At 35.7% G+C, this 22,155-nt stretch overlaps 2 protein-coding genes across 2 annotated transcripts; one reads left to right on the forward strand and one right to left on the reverse strand.

The window, feature by feature from the left end:
• Positions 1–1,076: 1,076 nt before the first annotated feature.
• Positions 1,077–3,114, reverse strand: apoda.1 (apolipoprotein Da, duplicate 1). Its single transcript, XM_030161045.1, has 5 exons — positions 2,983–3,114; positions 2,658–2,791; positions 2,120–2,241; positions 1,946–2,031; positions 1,077–1,745 (listed from the first exon to the last, which is right to left on the reverse strand). Exons 1-5 carry the CDS (start codon positions 3,092–3,094, stop codon positions 1,510–1,512), a joined length of 690 nt encoding a protein of 229 aa, XP_030016905.1. The 5' UTR covers positions 3,095–3,114; the 3' UTR covers positions 1,077–1,509.
• Positions 3,115–15,773: 12,659 nt separating this feature from the next.
• Positions 15,774–19,742, forward strand: apoda.2 (apolipoprotein Da, duplicate 2). Its single transcript, XM_030161027.1, has 5 exons — positions 15,774–15,826; positions 17,026–17,161; positions 18,843–18,964; positions 19,131–19,219; positions 19,332–19,742. Exons 2-5 carry the CDS (start codon positions 17,042–17,044, stop codon positions 19,568–19,570), a joined length of 570 nt encoding a protein of 189 aa, XP_030016887.1. The 5' UTR covers positions 15,774–15,826; positions 17,026–17,041; the 3' UTR covers positions 19,571–19,742.
• The last annotated feature ends 2,413 nt before the right edge of the window (positions 19,743–22,155 follow it).

The raw sequence follows: 22,155 nt of genomic DNA on the forward strand, positions 1-22,155 counted from the left end.
GAAAATAAGAACTCATTACAAAAGTTCCACTTCAGGATTCATCGAGAGATTCAGATGTTTTTAAAGGAATGATTGACTTTTAAATAAATATGTGAAAGCATATCTACGCCTTTAACTTAGATTAGCAATAATTCTAAAAAATATTTATGACATTTATAAGACATTAAAATTGTAATGCAAAATATAGACTTTAAAGCAGTGTATGACTTTCATCACACTTTTTTTTTTTCAAATTTGTAAAACCCCAGTGATAGCCTAATTATCACTAATCTATTAGTTTTTCTGTGCTCATGCACCTGAATCACTTTCCTCACGGTGAAAAACTTTGAAGATGATTCCATCATAAACTCAGTCCGCTTGTTTACATAACAAACTGAGACGTCCCTTTTCGGAAATTTTGCAGTGAAGTGCATTGTGGGAATGGAAATTCCATGCAGCAGCAATTTGGTTGTCTCTTGGTGAGTGCTGAACCCAAATGTTACCTTTATCTCCATCCACCGACTATACTCGTTCTGTAAAACAACCTGGTGGACTGTATAGTTTTACGCAGTGATCTGACTCGTTTTCTTGACAAACCTGCGAGAAACCACTTTTGCTTGGTTGCCCTTTCCACAATGCACTTCCGAAAAGGCCCAAGTGATGTTTTGGTTTGTTATGTAAACAAGCAGACTGTGTTTATAATGGAGTCATCTTCAACGTTGTTCACTATGAGGGAAGTGATTCAGGTGCATAAGCACAGAAAGACTAATGGATTAGTGATAATTAGGCTATCACTGGGGTTTTACAGATTTGAAAAAAAAAATAAATAAAAAATTGTGATGAAAGTCATACACTGCTTTAATGTACCAGCAATTTCAGCTGAAAGAAAACAATCAAATAATGTATCAATAAAATTATGTTTACAATTTAACTTTTGTGTCTCTCATATATTTTAGGATTAAAATAACGGTACAAACACACATAACCATAAATGTCTTAATAGTTTGTTCATAAAATACATCCTGTTCAACATACTGATGTTCATGTACAGTTTTCAAAAGGACACAATTTCAGAATTAAAAGATGATCACATGAAGTTAAGTTTCATTGACTTTCATTACCAATAATTTGATGCTTTGTGTTTCCAGTTTGTTTTATGTCCAGTATAATTCACTTAAGTATAAATTGATTACAACATGATCATACATTCTCAAACAGAAGACTAATTCCTTTCAGCTTGTATTATAACAGTCATTTAAAAAGATGAGCAGACTGACATTTTGTGGACAAAAATATGTTATTATGTTAGACTTGAAACGCCATTACATGAGATTACTTCTATAATGTACAGACATTAGAATACTTGGTTGTAAACGTTTCAGCAGTTTTTGTTTTTTTTTAAAAGGAACAGACACTCTTTACCATCTTAAACTAACTGAGTCATCTTCAACAACCGCCATCCTCTATTTTTCCCCCTCCTTTCTACAACAGCGCCATCTTGTGATGCATATCCCCCTGCTGTTTATCCCCTCAGAGGGTTTTGTCACAGCCTAGCTGCTTGCTGGCAATCATCCTGGTCACATCTATGTTGTTGTTGGCAAAGATCTCCTTGGCTCTGTCAATGGTGGAGTCTGGCAGGGTTCGTGTCCTGCCCAGGATCCAGGCAAAGTCAACATGGAAGAGCCTCAGAACGTCTGTGCAGGAATACACCAGGGCCGAGTTTACGTAGTCAGTGGCCAGGATCCAGTAAGGGGAATAGGGCAGGACTGTGGTCACAATATGAAGCACATGTGGTTAATGAAATGTGATGAATAGATTCATCTGCTGCTTAAAAGAAACAGAAGCTAATCTGAGGATTAAGAAATGTGTAATCAATAGGGTACATGCAAGAAAAATGATCAAACATTAATAAAACACACAACAAATGTTAGCAATTATTAAGTTCTTTAAATATGGTCCTGCTCACCGTAGGAGTAACTTATTCCCAGTTTGGCGGGATTCTTCAGATCCTCAGTGACTCCAGTTCCTTCAATTTTCCTCAGCTCTCCTTTTCTGGTTCATTTCAGACAGTCATATTTCATGTCAGATTAAAGGAAACACAATGCAAATGCACCTTTTGACTCCGCAGTAAAGAACTCACAGTATTTCAGAGCTGACCACTCGAATGGACTTGTCTGTCTTCAAAGTGAAATTGGTTTCGATGCAGCGTCCTTTCTCAAACTGAGCCGGCAGTTTGGCAATTTCAAACCATCTCCCCATGAACTGAAAAGATGGAAATACAAAAGCATTCAGAGACAAACCAAAAAGCTGTGAAAGAAGGATATGAATAAATCTACATGCTGCAATGGCTTCGAAAAACTCTTCGATGTTGAGATAGCACAAAGCAAAAAAGAAGCAAAGATATGAACTGATTTAAATGTCAAATTAAACTAGAGGTCACACTGATATTTCAGAAAATTCTGAATATTATAATAATATTACAGTATTAGAATCTATGGCATTTGCACATTTACTTCAGGAAATAATTCTGAAAACACAGCTTTCAGTCTAAAAAATTACTTTTGCAAAATAATAAGCAAAAACGGCAAACGTTTAGTATTGATATTCCATATTTCAGAATAGTATTAGGCTGTTTTCTGAAAGTTATCCAACATTTTCTGTATAAATCTGCTTCCCACCTGTTTAAGGTTGAACGCAGGCTGAACAGCCGGTTCAGGACAAGGTCCCCAGTGGGGAACCTGAGCACATATGAAGGGGAGGATAAACACCATCAAAGCTAGAGATGACTTCATGGTGTTACAGCCTTCGTTACCTGTAAAATATCAGCACCCACACATTGGAAAGACATGAAACATTGAGTTATTTTAAATGATCTTACTGTTTTATGAAAGCATTTGACAAACATAATTTCTTCATGCATAGAAGAGCACAGCATCACAGTATTCAAACTACACACAGACAGAAACCGATTTTATCAGAGCATATTATAATACATTTTCCTACCTTTGTGGCCTGCTTGTACAGATACGTGTACACTCCCTTGGTCAAATGCTACGATATGAATTAGAGATGTTGCGCTCTGCCAAAGTTTTCCAGTACTGTGACTCTGCCTCATCAATGGGTGTCTTTGTATAGAGTCAACCTTATTTCAGACATGAAGTAAACCATTAGTAAATTGGAGTCATGGGGGACATGCCAGAAGAAATGCTATAAAACAATCTGATGTCCTCCCGCCTCAGATGGACAGGAATGTGTGTTTTGGTGTTTTCACTAAATATTCAAGGATGTCCTTTTGTGGCTTAGTCAAAACTGTAATCTCTAAAAATAAATGGAGGAGAAAAAAATTATTTGGGAGGTATTATTTTGTTTGTATTAAAACCTAAAGGGGGGAAAACATGACCAACTTGGTTAGACAAAGGACAAATACTGTACGTCACATGATTATGAAGCCCACATTTTTCTGATCACTGACTGACACTGTTTGTGTACTGGGAGTTGGATCACTGTTCACTGTGCAGCTCCTCTAGATCAGTGTTTCCTAACCACTGTGCTGTGGCACATAAACCGTGAGAAATCATCAGGTGTTCCGTGGAAGATTATTCAAGATTATTCAATTTCACCTGATTGAAACAGGACAGGCACAGAGTCACTTTAATTAAAGGTCAGACTATAGAGCAAGTGCAATCATACAAATACCTTGGGACGATAATTGATGAAAAATTGATTTTTATTGAAAACTGTAGATCTGTGTGTAAAAAGGGCCATCAGCGCCTCCACTGCCTTAGGAAACTGGCACACTTCCACATTGACCGAACCATTTTAACTTTGTTTTATCGTTCCTTTATTGAGTCTGTTTTATCTTTTTGTCTGGTGGCGTGGTTCGGTCAGACCTCAGTTGCAGAGAGAAACTCACTAAATCAAATTGTGAGCTGGTCCAGTCGCCTGATTGATGAGTCCCAGTCTTGTCCCGCCTCCCCGTACACTAAACAGGTACAGAGGATGGCTTCATCAGTTCTTAACAATGACTCCCATCCTTCACGAGGTGAATTTCAACTCCTTTCCTCTGGACGGAGGTTCTTAGTCCCAAGGTGCAGGACACAGCGTTATACAAATAGCTTTGTTCCTGTTGCCGTCACTGAGCTCAATAAGAAATAGTGACATTGCACTTTACTAACTTGTTTAGTTATTTATTCCATTTCTTTGCCCTATTTATTATTATTGTGACTTCAAATTTTTTAATTTTTTAATTTTATGTTCTTATCCTGGTTTTTATCCCAGATTGTTTCTATTTTATCTTCACTGGTTTTTATGGTGTTTTATTGCATCTTGTTTTTATTCATTGGATCTTATTTATTTTCTTTTTTTACTTATCCATGCTGCTATACAGATGAATGGTGGAACACTGAACACTTTTTGTCCTGTCTTTTTGTCCTGTCTGTAAGCGTGATCAAGTACCTGTCTTGCATGTTTAATGTAAGTGTTGTTGTAATGCCAAGGCAATCACCTAGACTGCAAAACAAATCTACCTACGGGTATAAATAGAGTAACCTTGACCTTGGTACTGTAAGTGAGAAGCGTGATATAGATACATACGACTGCATGCACCAGTGATCCACTCTACAACAACAGCCTCCTGTTTCCCTTTGCAAAATAAAAGTGAAAATGAACCGGCCCTGATGGGGTGTGTTCTGTAGTTAAAGCCCCCCTCACTAGTGATGTGCGGATTGGTGAGTTACCTGGGAACCCTGTGTATTGGGTTGGGGCGGGGGAGATTGGCCTCCCACACTATTATAGGGTGGACCTCAATCCATAAGCTGGGGGGTCCATCCAAGGGGTCACTGATGCAGCCCTCTCAGCTTTCTTGTTCAAAATGTGACGCTACAATGTTGCCAGAACACCCCCAATGTGCCCCCCCCTCGAAAAAAGGAAGATTTGTGTGTGTCTGTCTTCAATTCCTGCAAGAATATTAGCTTTGAGTTCAACTAAACAGGCCCAGGTTTCGCACTGAGTAAGTAAACTGGGACTAGATTTGCATTATATTTCAATAACTATACTTTTTGTGACATTTTTGTTTGGTGGTGTGCCTTGTGATTTTTCTAATGTGAAATATGTGCCGTGGCTCAAAAAGGTTGGGAAACACTGCTCTAGATCACAGGTGTCAAACAAAAACCGAACCACCAAAGGGTCCAAACTGGCCCGTTGGATGAATTTGTGAAGTGCAAAAATTACACTGAAGATATTAACAATCAAGGATGTCAAAATCATTTTAGTTCACATACAGACCAATGTGATCTCAAATGGGTCAGATTAGTAAAGTACTATCATAATAACCTATAAATTATGAAAACCACATTTTTTTTGTCTTTGTTTTAGTGTAAAAAAATAAAATTACATGTTTACATTTACAAACTAGCCTTTTACAAAAAAAATGAGGATAACCTGAACAAATATGAACAACCTGAAATGTCTTAAGAGAAATAAATGAAATTTTAACCATATTCTGCCTGTTATTAAATGTTTTGTGTCTTTGTAGATCCACTGTGATGTACATGTTGTAGGGATGGAGAGATTATCCGATACGTACAGATACAACGACACACTCCGAGTGCACTGACACAAAAGTCATGACTAATACATTTAATACATTTGAATAATGCAAGATTAATGAACAGGTTGAAAATGAAGACATCATTTATTGCAGCTGCAGCAAAATACAGAAAATTACACAAAAAGTTCAACTCAATTTATTGAACATTGCATTGAACGGAAGTGACTTTCAGATCTTTATTTTTATTGAATATGCATTTACAATGCAATATCATATTTGTAATATAATATTTTATAGTGTATTTACAGTATTTATAGAAAATTATTTTTGAATGTGATGTACGAGGGCCGTTCAATAAGTTCATGGCCTCACCCAGAACAACACAGACTGATAATTTATATTTATTTTTCAACATAATCTCCATTTACAGCAATGCACTTGGTCCATCGATGTTCAAGCATCACTATCCCATCACGAAAGAATGTAACATCCTGTATTATAACAACCAGTATTTCTGGGTGAGGCCATGAACTTATTGAACAGCCCTTGTATGTATGGCCCTTTCTTCCTATATAGATCTTAGAAAGCTTTTAAAGCAGTGGTGTAGTCCAGGGTACACTATACCCACTTCTTTTTCAGTCAGCATTGGGTATACCCACTTTTAAATCCCCCTAATGTCCATCATTCAGTAGTATTATCTGAGCCAAATTGCACATTTTTTCCCCTAGGATGGTGAAGCCATGACCTGCCCTACTCTGCCTCTAATTGGCTGGTACTCGCTGCCTTTACTGATTAGATTGGTTAACTTTAGGCATGAGGACTGATGAGCCAATCAGAGGCAGAGTAGGTCGGGTCATGCCAAGGAAAATATTGCAACTATGGCTGGCCATCTCTGCAACCTGATTGGACACCTCAGGTGCCAGTGCCACCCCAGCTGATTGACAGGTCACTGCACATCTTGTTGAAAGATGAATGAGAAAGGTAGAATAAACGTCTTTCACCTGAGTGACACATACTGAGAGAATCTACTTTCATGGAATACATATTTCTGAGGTAAGTTTTAAGGTGGTTTCCAAATGAGTCACTGAGGAGAAGAGATTTTGTCACCAATAGTTCAACCATGCGACTAGGCTAACGTTATGAAAGGCTAACTTTATGAAAGGCTAACATTAACCTATGTTTTCCTCATGTGTTTCCATTCCTGCAGCTGCTTGTGTGACCAGTAAAACCTACAAACTGCTCCTGATCAAGTCATGAGAATTTTATAATAGTGAGCAAATACTATTGATGGATTTTTGGGTAAACTGAATAGAGTAGTCTTACATGTCATTGTTTCTAAAACAGCGTTTTTCTGGACTTCAAAAAAAAAAAAAAAAAAAAAAAAAACAGAAGCCAAAAATTTAGAGTATACCCACTTCTCCAGGGACCACTACACCACTGTTTTAAAGTACATTCATTCACATACCACTGAAACTAACTTGGGGTTCAGTGTCTTGGTCAAAGACACTCCGATATGTGGACAGTGGCCTGGTACTGAACCACAAATCTTCTAGTTTGTGGACGACCCACTGCCGCCGCCTGTATGCAGTAAAGCACAGCTGTTCAACACTCAAAACAGCTTCAACCAAATACAGTCAATTAAACCCTGCACTTCCAGACAAAGCCCCCAGCTACAAACAAGGTTACACTAAAGAAGAACAAGATCAAAAGGCTCAGTTTCCAACTAATTCGCTTCAGAGAGAAATAACTTGCTAGCTGGAGCCAGTTACATCAAAGCCTGGTTAAAGAAGATGCAAAGGTTTTTTTTTTTTTTTTTTTGCACCACTAAGGGTTTGAGTTTGACTGGTCAGCACATGATCAAGGAAAGAACAAACCGTAAGGCATATTTTGCTGTCTTACAGAAAAAAATATCTAATGGAGAGGGAATATTGATGAAGCAGATGGGAATGCTAACCAAAAAAAAAAAAAGGCCAAGTTTTCTTTGATCACTTGTGGGCAATTTGTGTCCATATGCTGATGCATGTAGAGACAATTCATCAATCGCTCATTGCTTCATGCTTTAAGTTAAAAGCTTCACTGTCAGTGCAGCACATATTTTGTATTTGTTTTCCATATGATTATGTGTTTGGCTTTATATTATTCAAGCTAATATAAGGAATTAGTCACTTAAATTCACTAAAAAGTCACTTAAAATGTCCAACAGTCATCATTGTGCTAACATGTCAACTCAAATCTGCTATTATCTAACACACAGAATGGCCACCAGACAGAAAAAATAAGCACATAAAAAGCACACATGGAAAATATTAGGTTTACACAACATTAGAATGGAAAATGGGCACATATGCCACAGTACATATTGCACACAAATATTCAAGTTTTGCAGTTATTGGTTCATGTATTGTGTAAATGACGCCTGGCATAAATCTGTAAGTACTATATGTCTACACCTGTAATTATAAAAACATAAAAAAAATGAATACATAAATGAATGTGGAACAAAAATGCAGACTAAGTACTGAAATGTTACTGTTGAATCCTTCCTGGTTTAAAGTGTCATGTCCAAATCATAAGCCCAGAAGTGAATCTTTTAATTAAAAAAAATTTTTTTTTTATTAGTGATAGTTAATAAGACAATGTGGACAGAAAAACAACAACAACACATAAGCAAAGGGAAACTCAAATAAACAAGCAAACCAAAGACAACAACAACGACAGAGTATTGACAGACAACAACAACAACGTCATATTACAATGAAAAAGACCAGAATGTAAAGAGCAACTAAACAATATAGCTTGGTTAGGGGCGATAGGGAAAAGGGGAAGAGGGGGGTGTGAATGAAAGTGAGAAAGAGAGGGGGGAGTGAGGGGGAAAATAATAATTGTTGTAATAATACAAGAATATATAATAATAATAATACCAGTAGTCTAATTTGCTAGTATTATTGTGGCGGCAGTAGCGGCAGAGGCAGTCACAATACAACGAGTTAAATAATTTAATATTTGTAATAATGTATTTGTATCAGTTACTATGTGTTTTGAGTTTATGTGAATCAATTTAAATTAATATGGCTATGGGGGGGGGGGGGGGGGTGTGTGTGTGTGAATCTTTTAAGACTTTCTTGTCATTTCCCTTAATTCTCAGTATGGATGCTATGTCTTCTCTGGCTTCAAACACTCATATTCAGGTGCATTTAGTGAAAACTGACATGCTACTGCGTCAAAGGTTATTTTGGACCTCCTGACACCTGCACACACATGCACATGTGTTGTAAGTGAAATATGTGCACATAAATACTACATCATGTGTTGTAACAGGTCAACACAGCCTGTGAATATTTCCTGCTGCTGACACAACAGAGGCCAAAGTGTCATGTGTGTGTGACCTTTCCACACCACCCAGCTGAGGAGAACAAGTGTTACATTATGTAAGGAGAGGAGCTGCAACAGACTGATGTAATATGTGATATGCCAGCACACGTTCACACAGGCCAACAGGAAACAAGTGTTTATTTTGTCTCTTTTTTTTGTCTTTGATATCTTCATGTCTTTGTATCTCGGCTAAACTTTGCTTAGAGGTCTTATTTGTGTCTTTGTGCATAAGAAATCAATCTAAGTGAATCCCCAAAGGAACTTTGTGTTGGTAAATGACAGTTCTGCACATTTACAGGATTTCAGTTCTGTTCAACATGTTGATGCTCATATGAACTATGTTTTCAGCTCAAAAATGAACAATTTCAGCACAATTAATTCTATGTTTTCATGTTACAAATGGCCAAGTTCTATTTGAACTGAGTTTACCTGAAAAACAAATCTTCTATTCTTTTAGATTCCCCAGTTTTTCTTCCCAGATTCTCTCCTACATATCACATGTTTTATTTGTACAGGTTCAATCTGGAGTATGGTGCTGATCCATCCTGCTTATGTTACACCAATACATGCATGAAGAATGGCACACAGCACTGTTTAAATCAACAGTTTTCTACTAATAAGCATTTTTATAAAGAAATAACAATTCTATATTGTTATTTACTCTTTAGTCTGATGATAAACTATCCAATAAATAATTATGATCCTAGTTTTTGCACAGGGATCATTAGTGTAAATGGTGACATGGCTGCAGAGCATCAGTATGATGGGATCCACAACAACCATGTCACATCCCATCCACTGACACATTTTGTGTTTTGTGTCAGCTGGTATTGTTTTAGATCCACAATACTAACATTTATGAAGAAGAAGAGAATAGCAACTGTAAGTCTATAAGTTTATTCCTAATAAAGTACTGGTACTGACCAGAGCATCATGGGTAATGTCAAGTCCGTCCACCAGCAAAAGTTTTCACATACACGTGCTATTCCAAATCCAATATTTATGAAAACAGAGCTTCCACTGTCAAAGAATATCAGTAGTCTGTGCACAAATGGATTAGCATTATTTACACACAGTTCTATGCATTTATGACAACTTTTTTTTTTTTTTTTTGACAAAAATGGACACTCATTTGACCCCCTAAGGAAATGTTAGTCAACCTGATATTAACTGTTGTCTTATGTAACAGGGCAGAACATTCTCACCTGATAGCCTTAATAAATGTGAATTTCAAATTAATAGTCACTTGTTTTCATTATGATTAAATTTTCATGTTCTTCTAAAAAATAGGCCCTCAAAATTTCTTTCACATAACTTTCAAAATAATTTTTGTCCTTCACAGGAAAATCTTTTTAGTTAACAATTCATGATGAACAACCAGAAATTCTGTTATTCTGTTATAACCAAACGTCCTGGAAACTCCTGCTGGATTATAGTAAATAACAGCAGAACACCCTGCAGACGGATAGATTATAAACAGGTTTATGTCATTCTTAAGGATCATTGATTTAACACATTAATTAACAATAATAATGATAGGTAAATATTTTTCAACATGGTGTGATTTCTTCATTTTCTATTTATTCATTAATAGAAATGAAGTGATTCGTGGATCAGTGTTATCACCATGTCCAGTTTAGTGGATGTTGCTCAGGCTGATACTATATGTACTGGTTATGCTTTAACAGAGGTTAGGAGCTGTCTTGTTTTTATGTCTTGGTCAAAACACACCTGAGAACGTGGCACATTTCAGTGTAAAAGGTCATGTTTCAGGTGACATTCCAGTAATTCTCTGCAACAACATGAACCACAAAGATCAATATGATAACGAGATGATGGATTATTTTACCTAAAACCCCTCTGTTCATTCACAGACTATAACTAGTATCTGAAGAAGCAAATTAAATACATGACGTTAGGGAATAAAGCTAATGTTGTTCATTTGATATTTTAGTATATATGTCTCTACTTGATCTTCTAATCTCTGTCAAATGAAAAAGACTTCCTCCATTTAGGAGAAATGTACTTTTTTTCCAGTAATAAAAGCACCATATTCATGACTTTGCCAGTGACCTGTGAGTGACAAACGAACTTTACATCCATTATTTTTTTAATGTATTTATCAAGTGAGATAAAAGATAAAATGAAAGGGCACTGTAGTTACTCATATGGTAAAGTCCCACACAGTCTTTCCCTCTCTATCTTCCCATCTTTCCTGTCTTGAATAAAAGAAATACTCAAATAAATTAATTAATAAAATTCAACAAAAAAAGTGAAAAACATTATTTGGAAAAATTCAAAGGGAAAAAAATACAGTGACAAAGTTCACCAGCTTCACTAAACTATGTTGAATTAATAAGCATAATATTTGCTCAGTCAAACATGGTTTTAACTAAGATTAAATTGAGCTTATTTAAAACATACATTGATGAACTTTTAAAGTGGTTCAGTTAAAAAATATATCATTGTCCGTTGTTAAGTTTTTTTTTATTACAGGGGTATTTTTTGTGGTTCGGTTTGTTTGTTTCTGTGTTTCTTTCTTTGATTCTTTGTTTGTTAACAATTTAGCACCAAAGCTATTAGTCCAGTTCATACCAAACTGGGTTTATAGATTGCCAGTGACCCAGAATAGATGTCGTTACATTTTGGGAAAGGTAGGCCAAAGTTCACTTTTTTTTTTTTTTGATATTTTTAAAATATCTTCCCATTTATTTTAATGGGTGAATACATGCGAGGGGCGGAGTTTGTTGTGCCTGGCACCACTTGTTATGGTTATAATGGTTATATATGATATCATAATAAAAGTGTACGGAAACTGATACATTTGTATTTGTTTCTTTAATAAGACTATTTAATGATCATTAAAAACATCAGTAAAAACATGGTTTCTATGCATTTATTGTAATCTGTTTATATTATGTAAGAACTATTGTGAACAGTGAAGTTGTTAGTGATTAAAATGATGAAGTCAGATGCATTTGTAGAACTTTAACAGATCTAAAATCCAAATAGCTACATATGTTTAGCATCTAGAATGTTGACCAATACTAAATATTTGTTATAGTAGCCCATCACTTTATCGCACTTATATCCAACTGTAATTGTACATCTTAATAACTTTTTTGAAATATATTTTTTATGTGATGGATTTCCCAGAACTCTTATTCTGCTCCCTGGTCTTATAATTACCTACAAATAAATGTTTTATTGTTCTGAATGTTGAATTTATATCAGAGGAGGAGCAATTGCTGTTCTGAGCTGAATTTTGTCTCATGTTTTCTCACACTTGCTTTCACCTGTTTTATCCTTATTGTATCTGTGTTTGAGATTAGATTTTATATATATATATATATATATATACATATATATATATATACATCTATATATATATATATAGATTGATGTGTCGTCTTGGCCTGATTATATAAAGGCTGGTTAAAGAAAGAAAGAAAGAAAGAAAGAAAAGCACCCAATACAAGACAACACTATCAAAATATGATAAAGGGGAGAAATATAACAGTATACGGAAAACTAAATCAACAAAATACGCACATGAACTGAAAATATTGAAAAAATGAACGTGTATACATCAGGAAATGCTGTAACGATGTCATTAACCCTTTCATGCACAGTGGTCACTTCAGTGGACAGTTATTGTACAGCTGTTCTCTTGTATATACATGGATTTTGTTGTTTTAGTTCCATATCAGCCAACACAGTGGGCTCTCATGCATCATCCCATACACTGTAATTCATACCGTTACTGTAACTTTGCTGTTCTTAATAAACCTGATCTGCACTAACATGTTCGAGTGTAAAGTAATTGCTTGCTATTTTATTAGATTGTAATTAACAACAAATTTTTTTATTTTTTTTTTCATATTATCTCCATGAAGTGATTAATGATGAGTATTATAGTATGTTAAAATGTGAGAAAACATCAGATTAGCAGTATTAAAAATATTTATATATTTAGTATTTCATAGTTTCCACACAGTATATTTGTAAATACATGTTTCTTTGCTTCAAAAATGAAATGTATAGTGTTCAGCTGAGTGGACATTTTTGCAAATCCATGAAAAATAGATTCATAATTTTTTTTTTTTCAATTGCATTATTTTTTTAATGCCTAAAGAGAAAAAAAACACTCAGGAGAAAAAAACATCTTGATTAAAGTTCTCATAATTCATCCATTAAAGGATTAATAACCCCCAAAAATCTTTTTACTCAATATTTGTATGTGTCATGTTGCTGCTATATGGTGTCATAACAAACAACTGCAATAAAATGAAAAAAAAAGTTTATTTAAGGCAACCACAGAAATATGGTGTATTAATGTGACCACTTCTTTTTAAAAGGACTCATAGATCCTCAGCTCCTGATGACACGTGTAATGCTGAGTGGTTTTACTCAACAGTCTGCGTCTGTTTCTGAAAATCGCCCACACCCTGTACAATAGATTTCCAAGGCCTTGAAATTTTTCTATGAAGAAGTGTTCATATTAAACCGAGGCAGAAAGAGATGCTGTGGGAGCAGAGCATCAAGAAAACCTGGTGCTCCAATTAATCTTCCATTACACCTTTGTGTGACTGACTATAGTTAAAGCACAGAGATGCAACACAGGCCTTTAGTCTATGCAGCAAACACTCACCTGAGGCTACAATTATGTCTAAAGACACAAAGATGAAAACAGACACCAGTGGAGCATAATTTATCTTTGTTTGTTGTTAGTAAAATTATTACTTTTCCCATGATATTAAAATGATCTGACCTTAACCCTTTCATGCATGAATTATGACAACCTTAATGGGTCAAAACATAGTACTGTCCCATCAGAGAGCGAATTTTAATTGATTGCCATTCCAACACTTATTTCAATATAAAGTCGCTCCTTGTTTTGGATGATCCCTTATGGTCCAACTAAAGCAAAAAGGAATTTAAAAATAAAAATGTGGGTCAAATTGTCTCTAAAATGTCCCTTCAGAGAAGTTTTGAATACCATTTCTTGACCCTAATCAAGTTATTTTTCCTGAGTGTTTTTATTCCTCTTTAGGCATGAAAAAAACAATGCAATTGAAAAAAATTTTAGGAACCTATTTTTCATGGAGTTGCAAAAAATATCCACTCAGCTGGACATCATGCATTTAATTTTTGAAGCAAAGAACATGTATGTGAAAAGTGTGAAATAATTTTTTTTAATGCTGCTAATCTGATGTTTTGTCACATTTTAATATACACTAATACTAGTCATTATTCACTTCATGGAGAGAATATGCAAAAAAAAAAAAAAAAAAAAGTTTTTTTTAAAATTATTTTTACATTATTTTACATTATTATTTTTACAGTCTAATAACAACAACAAGCAATTGATTTACACTCAAACATCTTAGTGCAGATCAGGTTTATCAAAAACAGCAAAGTTACAGTAATTATATGAATGTCAGTGTATGGGATGGTGCAGAAGTGTTCACTTTGTTGGCTGATATGGAACTAAAACAACAAAACCCATGAATATACAAGAGAATAGCCATAGAATAGCTGTCCACTGTAGTGACTGTATGCATGAAAGGGTTAATATCTTCATGTCTTTGCAACTAATATTAACTGTTGTCTTATGTAACAGGGTAGAACGTTCTCACCTGATAGCCTTAATAAATGTGAATTTGTTTTGGATGATCCCTTATGGTCCAACTAAAGCAAAAATGAATTTAAAAGTAAAAATGTGGGTCAAATTGTCTCTAAAATGTCCCTACAGAGAGATTTTGAATACCATTTTTTGACCCTAATCAAGTTATTTTTCCTGAGTGATTTTATTCCTCTTTAGGCATGAAAAAAAACAATGCAATCGAAAAAAATGTTATGAACCTATTTTTCATGGAGTTGCAAAAAATATCCACTCAGCTGGACATCATGCGTTTAATTTTTGAAGCAAAGAAACATGTATTTACTGATATACTGTGTGAAAAGTGTGAAATAATTTTTTTTTTTAATGCTGCTAATCTGATGTTTTGTCACATTTTAACATACAGTAATATTAGTTATTACTCACTTTATGGAAATAATATGCATAAAAAACTTTTCGTTTAAGAAAAGTGGTTATTATAGTCTATATTAGAGTCTATTAACAATAACAAGCAATTGATTTACACTCAAACATGTAACTGTAGATCAGATTTATCAAGAACAGCAAAGTTACAGTAATGGTCTGAATGTCAGTGTATGGGATGGTGCATGTGTTCACTGTGTTGGCTGAATATGGAACTAAAACAACAAAACCCATGAATATACAAGAGAACAGATGTAGAATAACTGTCCACTGTAGTGACCACTATGCATGAAAGGGTTAATATAAGTGTATGTGTGGAGGCTACAACACAATATGAAATGATGTTGTAATGTCTATGATCACAATTTAGGGATGGTATTCAAAAATATGTAAGCGATCCAAATGCAAAAATACAAATTTCAAGCTCATTTACATCTTGGAAGGGGAAATGAGACTTCTTCAGCCAATAATATTAAAAATGTATTGGCTTAATTAAACACAGACTGTGAGCTTTTGGCCATGAACCTCCTGCTTTGATATCACTGGTTTTAGAAGCTCTCAGTTCATTTGTTGTTGTTGTTTTTTTTATTTTATGAGCTTTGATCTGTAATACTTTTTTATGTGTGATTTTCACACTTGGACAGGGTGTGTGCCAAGTTGAACAGAAATGGATGGAGTCAGAAAATACTACAATGATCCGATTCATCATTAAGCTGTATTTAGTGAGAGGCCTCCTCAAACAGTGTAATCTTATGACCAGGTGCCAGCTCTCACACAGAGGAGGAGCTAAGAATGTGATCAATGCTGTAAACAGAAGGTAGAGGTGAGTATAAAAACCTCAAAGTGTATATTGTCTGGCACTCTGGTGACTTTACACACAGGTGAGCAGGCTGCACACACAAACACATCCATTTGTCATGCATTTCTGTCTTTGTTGGGTTTTATTCTTAGAGCTCAACCTGCTTGTCTGGATAGTCATGTCGTCCAGATTCAGATTTAGATTCAGATTCAGAAAACGTTATTTATCCCTTACGGGCAATTCATTTGCAGCTTACCACAGACATAAGCCCACATCCAAAGTGCAATGTGACAAACATTAATAACACTGGGTTACAAAAAAATGCTTTTTGCAAGTTGTCTAGGTTTTTTCAACTGAATTAGGACCATTTTGCACCACTAAATCCAAAAATGACATCTGTTTTTCTCAATCAGGTCAGGTTTTTTTTTGCTAATTTGAGTTTGAAAAATTTGATCTTCTCACAAAATTGATTACATTTTTGTGACTTTATCAGTTGATTTTTTTATAGTTCTCACCCAAAATAGGTTCTAAGAGAAAAAAAATCATTTTCTAACAGGATTCCTGTCAGGTACAATGGTGTATTCACTGCAGATGTAGCAGCATACGTCAGGCTTATTTTTGCAAGATCTTCTAGTCGAAGCCATTTCATTCACCTGTAATATTAAAAAACCCATTAATCATAAATTGGCAAAAGTAAAATCTTCAGAACTCGTTTATTGCAAGAAATATGAAAGAATTTTGTATCATATGATGTGAAAATGCCCATAAATGTAAGCAAAAATGTTAAAAAGCCAATATGTAGCATAGTTCAGAAAGTTGACCTGATTGAGAAAAATTAATGTGATTTTTGGATTCAGCACACCAAAATTATCCTAAATCAGCTCAAAAAACTTAAACAATAAATTTGTTGTTGACCAGTGTAATCGGTGCACAGATACAGGACTATTGAAAGCAACCACGAATAAATGCATTTAAATAATCAACAATAAATAATTAATAAATACCAATGCAGACTAAAAGACCCTATCGGTTCCGCTAATATTTAAAAAAACAACAACAACAACAAAAAATCATACAAAGTGACTAAAATGGCGTCTGTCAGAGTTTAAAAGTGTGATAGCTGAAGGAATAAAAGATTTTGAATAGCTGTTGGTTCTCCTCTGAGGAGTGTGGTAACGCCGGCCTGAAGGCATTAAGGCAAACTTCAGATGCAACACATGGTGAGGGTCCCTGAAGATGGACTGTGCTGTTCTCACCACCTGAAACTCCTGTTGTTTGCAGGAGGTGCTGATCGAAGATGAAGGCCATCCAGGTGATCTCCTTGACTTTGCTGTCAGTTCTTGCCGCCAATGCTCAGGTGTTGAGGTTCGGAAGATGTCCAAAACCTCCTGTTCAGGCCAACTTTGACGCAACCAGGGTAAACACAAGTAATATTATTAAATATGTATGTTCTTGGAATTATTAACGTCCACTGTTTTTATGGAACCTCAACTGAAAGTTCATGGACTTTTCATATAAGGGGAATTTTTGTCCCAGTGTGACATTTGTGACAGTTCCCTATTAAATTTTTCTCTATATTGAACCATCCTTAAGTGGTATATCAACATTTATTGTAATATTGTCTTCTGTATTTTGTGTTTTTTTCTGTGAAAATCAGGTGTTTTCCTAGATTAAATTTACTGATCATGTAGATGTTCATAAAAACTCAGAGTAAAGTTGAGAATTATTATATCAAAAAGAGAGAAAACTGAAGAAAAAGTGACTTTTTCAGTTAAATCTATCATTAACTGAGCATAAACCAAGTGTCTCCATCTACTGTTATTTGTCAAACTCCACTGGTTTTACTGGTGAATAAATGTTGTAGAAGATGACGGTGTTTCCACGTTCTGCGGAGCCTCTGAACGTCCAAATGGGTCATATCTGATGACCATAAAAAGATGACAAACTGTGTTTTACACCAGTTATTTACATGAATTAGTGGATCAACATTAGGATTAAACAGTTTATATCAGTGGATGATTTTGGTAGATGGTGGATGTGTGGGTCTTTATGGGTTAAAACATGACTTCACCACAAAATGTGATCTTAAAGAAATTACATCAACAAAAAGGCTTATAATATTAAGGATTTCAAAGATCTACAAGTATATTGTATCTCAAAAAGTTAACTGTCTCTCAAAAAGGTTTGAATTTGCTTAAAATGTTAAAATATTTACAGAAATGTATGTCACCAAATATTTCTATCTGTATTAAATCTATAAGTAACATGCAGTCAAATTCATTGAAATACATTTAGACCATTTCATTTATTTTTCAAGATATTAGAAAAAACATCTAAGAAACATCTTTTTAGTTTGGAAAATATATGTAATAAGTGTAGGACAATGAAAATATAATGAAAAATTTCATGCAAATTTAAACTCATTGACTTTAAAGAGAGTCTAATGATTTCATTTTCTTATTTGAACATTTTCCAGATTATTATATACTCAGATTTAATCCTCAGATTTTAATAGATTTAATTCAGATTAGTATTTGTTTTATTAAGGAAATGTTATATACTATAATAAAAAAGTATTAGAGTATAGCTGAGGTGGCTCAGGCATCTGTTTCGGATGCCTCCTGGACGCCTCCCTGGGGAGGTGTTCCGGGCATGTCCCACCAGGAGGAGACCTCGGGGAAGACCCAGGACACGTTGGAGAGACTATGTCTCTGGGCTGGCCTGGGAACGCCTCGGGGTCCCCCCGGAAGAGCTGGAGGAGGTGTCTGGGGAGAGGGAGGTCTGGGCATCCCTGCTTAGACTGTTAACCCCGCGACCCGGCCCCGGATAAAGCGGAAGATAATGGATGGATGGATGGATGGATGGATGGATATAGTATTTATTCATCCAATTATCAGTTTTTACAGTGTTCATTTGAAAGACACATGTTTTAGTTTCTTTGTTTGGGATGTGGTTGAAGTACAACCTAAACCAGGTAAACTAGAAAAACCAGGGTCATTCATAGTTCACATAAGTCCTTAACTGTAGATGGGGACCTGGTGGATGTTCGGAGGTTTAAGTGTGTTTCAGCTGTGTGATGGGATGTTTTTCTTCTGCAGTATATTGGTACATGGTATGAGATCCAGAAGCTGCCAACATCTTTCCAGAAAGGCCAGTGCGCCACAGCCCACTACACCCTGAAGAGTCCTGGAGTCATCGGAGTCCTCAACACAGAGCTGCTGTGAGTCAACTCTGTCTGAAGGAGGAAATTTGAAGTCTGCGGTTTCTGTGAAAAGATCCTTGCGGCTGTGCTGCTGACAGTCACTTTAAACACATCAGTCCACACAAGGCCACAGCACTATTCACTGCTATTTGTAATACTTTCCTGTTTGATTTGTATTTTACAGGGATGATGGAACTGTTAATTCTATTGTTGGTTCTGCCAAGGTCAAGGACCCCGCTGAGCCTGCCAAGCTGGAGGTCTCCTTCTTCCAAAGTAAAAAAAAAAACCTTCATTTCACTTCACAAAAGGCTTTAGTGTTCGTCTGTAACTAACACAGATCGTCCTGCAGCTCTGACTCATATCCTGACTCTCATGTGTCCGACAGCCCCCCCTGGTCCATACTGGGTGCTGTCCACTGACTATGAGGGTCACGCTCTGGTCTACGGCTGCACAGACTTCGGCCTGTTCCGCATGGAGCTGTCCTGGCTCATGAGCAGGGAGCCCACCATGCCTGAGGAGACCATGGAGGAGCTGCACAGCATCCTGTCCTCTGCTGGAGTCGATGTAAACAAGCTGGTCGCCACCAACCAGGACACCACTTACTGCAGCCCCATGTATGAGTAAACACAGATACTGAGACACCTACGTCATCTGTGATACGTGATAAGTCTGTGCAATAAACAATGTCAGATGAATTCATGACAATGTGTGGCCTGTTCTGACATCTGTGACTGCTAGTGTTGTCCTAAAGGTTACTGACATTAGGAGCAGGATTTAATTACAGATTATCAAATAGAGAAAATGAATGGTAAATTTCTAGTTTGAAATGGATTTTTACATTTAATTTCTTTCTCAGTAGATTTTTGGCCTATTTTGAACTGGTCTTGGCAAATAGAGAAACGTCAACAACAGCATGAATGTTTCCATATTGTGGTAATGCATTTAGGGAAAAAGAATCATGACACATATAGACTAGGGTGGTCTAACAATCCTGGTAAAAAATACAGTTTCAGATAACCTCAATTAGAACCCTGCATTAGGTTTTGGCATTCAAAAGATGATTTAGGAAAAATTTGGAAGAAAAAGGAGATGTTTTAGAGGTTGCACAAGTTGCTGGAAGTTTCCTGGAAATGGACGAATTGTTCATTTTCAGCATAGCTGAGCTGACCTGTAAGAGAAGAGCAGTACTATCAAAACCAAGGTTTGAGTGATTTAGCTAGCAATATATGTATGAAGTAAGACCACCCATATCTGTGGTACTGGAGTGAAGAACTGGTTGTCCTGGCATTCTGTGACTCCAGTGTGACACCAGAGCAGAAGCAGCTGATGGTTGACAACTTGATGGAAAATGAAGGTTCTCTCAGTTCCACTAAAGCGTTGGGATGCCCTTAATCAAGCAGATTATGAAGGGAAGGAGATCAGTAATTTTGTCCCCACCAGCACCATGCGTTTGTTTGAAACTTTGGATCTGCCAGAAACAAAGAAGGAGGATACAATCTAAGGGGAGAGCTAAATTTTAAAAAGCATAAAGTAAGAACAACAATGAAAAGTATGAGCATAACAAGCTGTGGAGCGACTGTGTGGAACAATCTAGAACAGGAGATAAAGGAAAGTACAAACATAAATGTATTTAAAAAGAGGTCTAAAGAATTGTTTCTAAATAGGTATATGGAACATGAAGGATAAAAATATTTGTCGCAAAGACCAGGCGTGGTTTCTTGGAATTAAGAGAGAGTAATTCAAATTTCAGTGATTTTGATATGTGTAAGTGGATTAGAGTGGAGGCTGATGTGAAGTCTAGATAAATTGGGATTGTGGGTGTGAAATTATGGGATGGACCTTATGATGCACTTAAGTTATCCACTCCTTTGGCGAAGTCTAAAAAAAAAAAAAAAAAAAAAAAAAAAAATAATAATAATAATAATAATAATAATAATAATAAGACTTTAAGTTTAAATTATTCAGAAATATTGAATTGAGATGGTAGATGTGTTTTGTTGTTAACTTTTTTTATTTCTTTATTTGTTAATATGGTGTAAATGCTGGATGCTGTACACATTTAAGCTGATGTGAGCAGTGTATTAGTTGAAAAGGATAGGCAAAAAAATAAGTTTTTGCTTCCAACCTATTCCTTTTTGGGTTTTATGTTTATTACAATTGATGTACTGAGTACAATGATTGATGTAAAACCAAAATAAATTTATTCATTCATTCATTCATTCACATTCCTCAGAATTCCTCCAGTAGACTGGACTGATGATGCAGACTTTCAGAAGGCTGAGAAAACTGTGCATTCCAAAAAAGTTGTCAATGATGTTGCTGACAGAGGGGTGGAGCTTATTCCAGACTTCAACTGTAGCCGAACAAAAAATGCAGATCACAAACAGTACTGGCAACAAGTTGTCAAAGAACACAAACATTTTTGGTCATTTCAATAAAGCAAAAGTGGTTGCTGGACTTTCTAAGTAACATTTTTATGCGAGTTGCAGTTTGATTTTGAGAATAAAATTACAAATTATTCTAATGTGCCTTATTCATTTGGCTAGTTATGCTATAGTATATAGAGCAATCTGCACGTGTCTTGTGCAACCTCTAAATATTAATTTGCATAAAATTTGGACTGAAGTAATTTGGCCAGATATGGAACCAAATGCAGGGTTCCAATCCAAAGAATCTGAAAAAAAATTTTTGGACCACCCTAATATAGACTAACAGATGTCAGAATCTCTGTACACAAGAGTTGTGCAGAGGTTGTGTATAATGTGTCTAATACAGTATATGTGCATACATAGAAATGTGCGCCATGAACAAACGTGATGTGATAACAGCCAAGTTCATAGTTTTTCTACAATGGCTACAGCCCTTTCTGACGAAACGCCATGCAAACACACACACACACACACGCACACACACACACACGCACGCACACACACACACACACACACACAAATGTACTCAGTATCTAACACATGTTGCACAGGCAAACACTTCAGTAAATACATTTTAAACCCTTATAAAATAGTGTATTTTGCTTCACAAACACAGTTACTTCTACATTCCAGCTGCAGTGCTCATTAAAGTACTAAATATAGAATATGCTACTTACCTGGTTACCTGAAGTGTACGACACTGATATTTGTAGCATTCTGTAAATACAGACTATGATCTAACATATTTGCTTATTTTCATTACTTCTAGTCCCTGAACAG

Source organism: Sphaeramia orbicularis, chromosome 17 (genome assembly GCF_902148855.1).
Source record: "Sphaeramia orbicularis chromosome 17, fSphaOr1.1, whole genome shotgun sequence".
Classification (NCBI taxonomy): Eukaryota; Metazoa; Chordata; class Actinopteri; order Kurtiformes; family Apogonidae; genus Sphaeramia; species Sphaeramia orbicularis.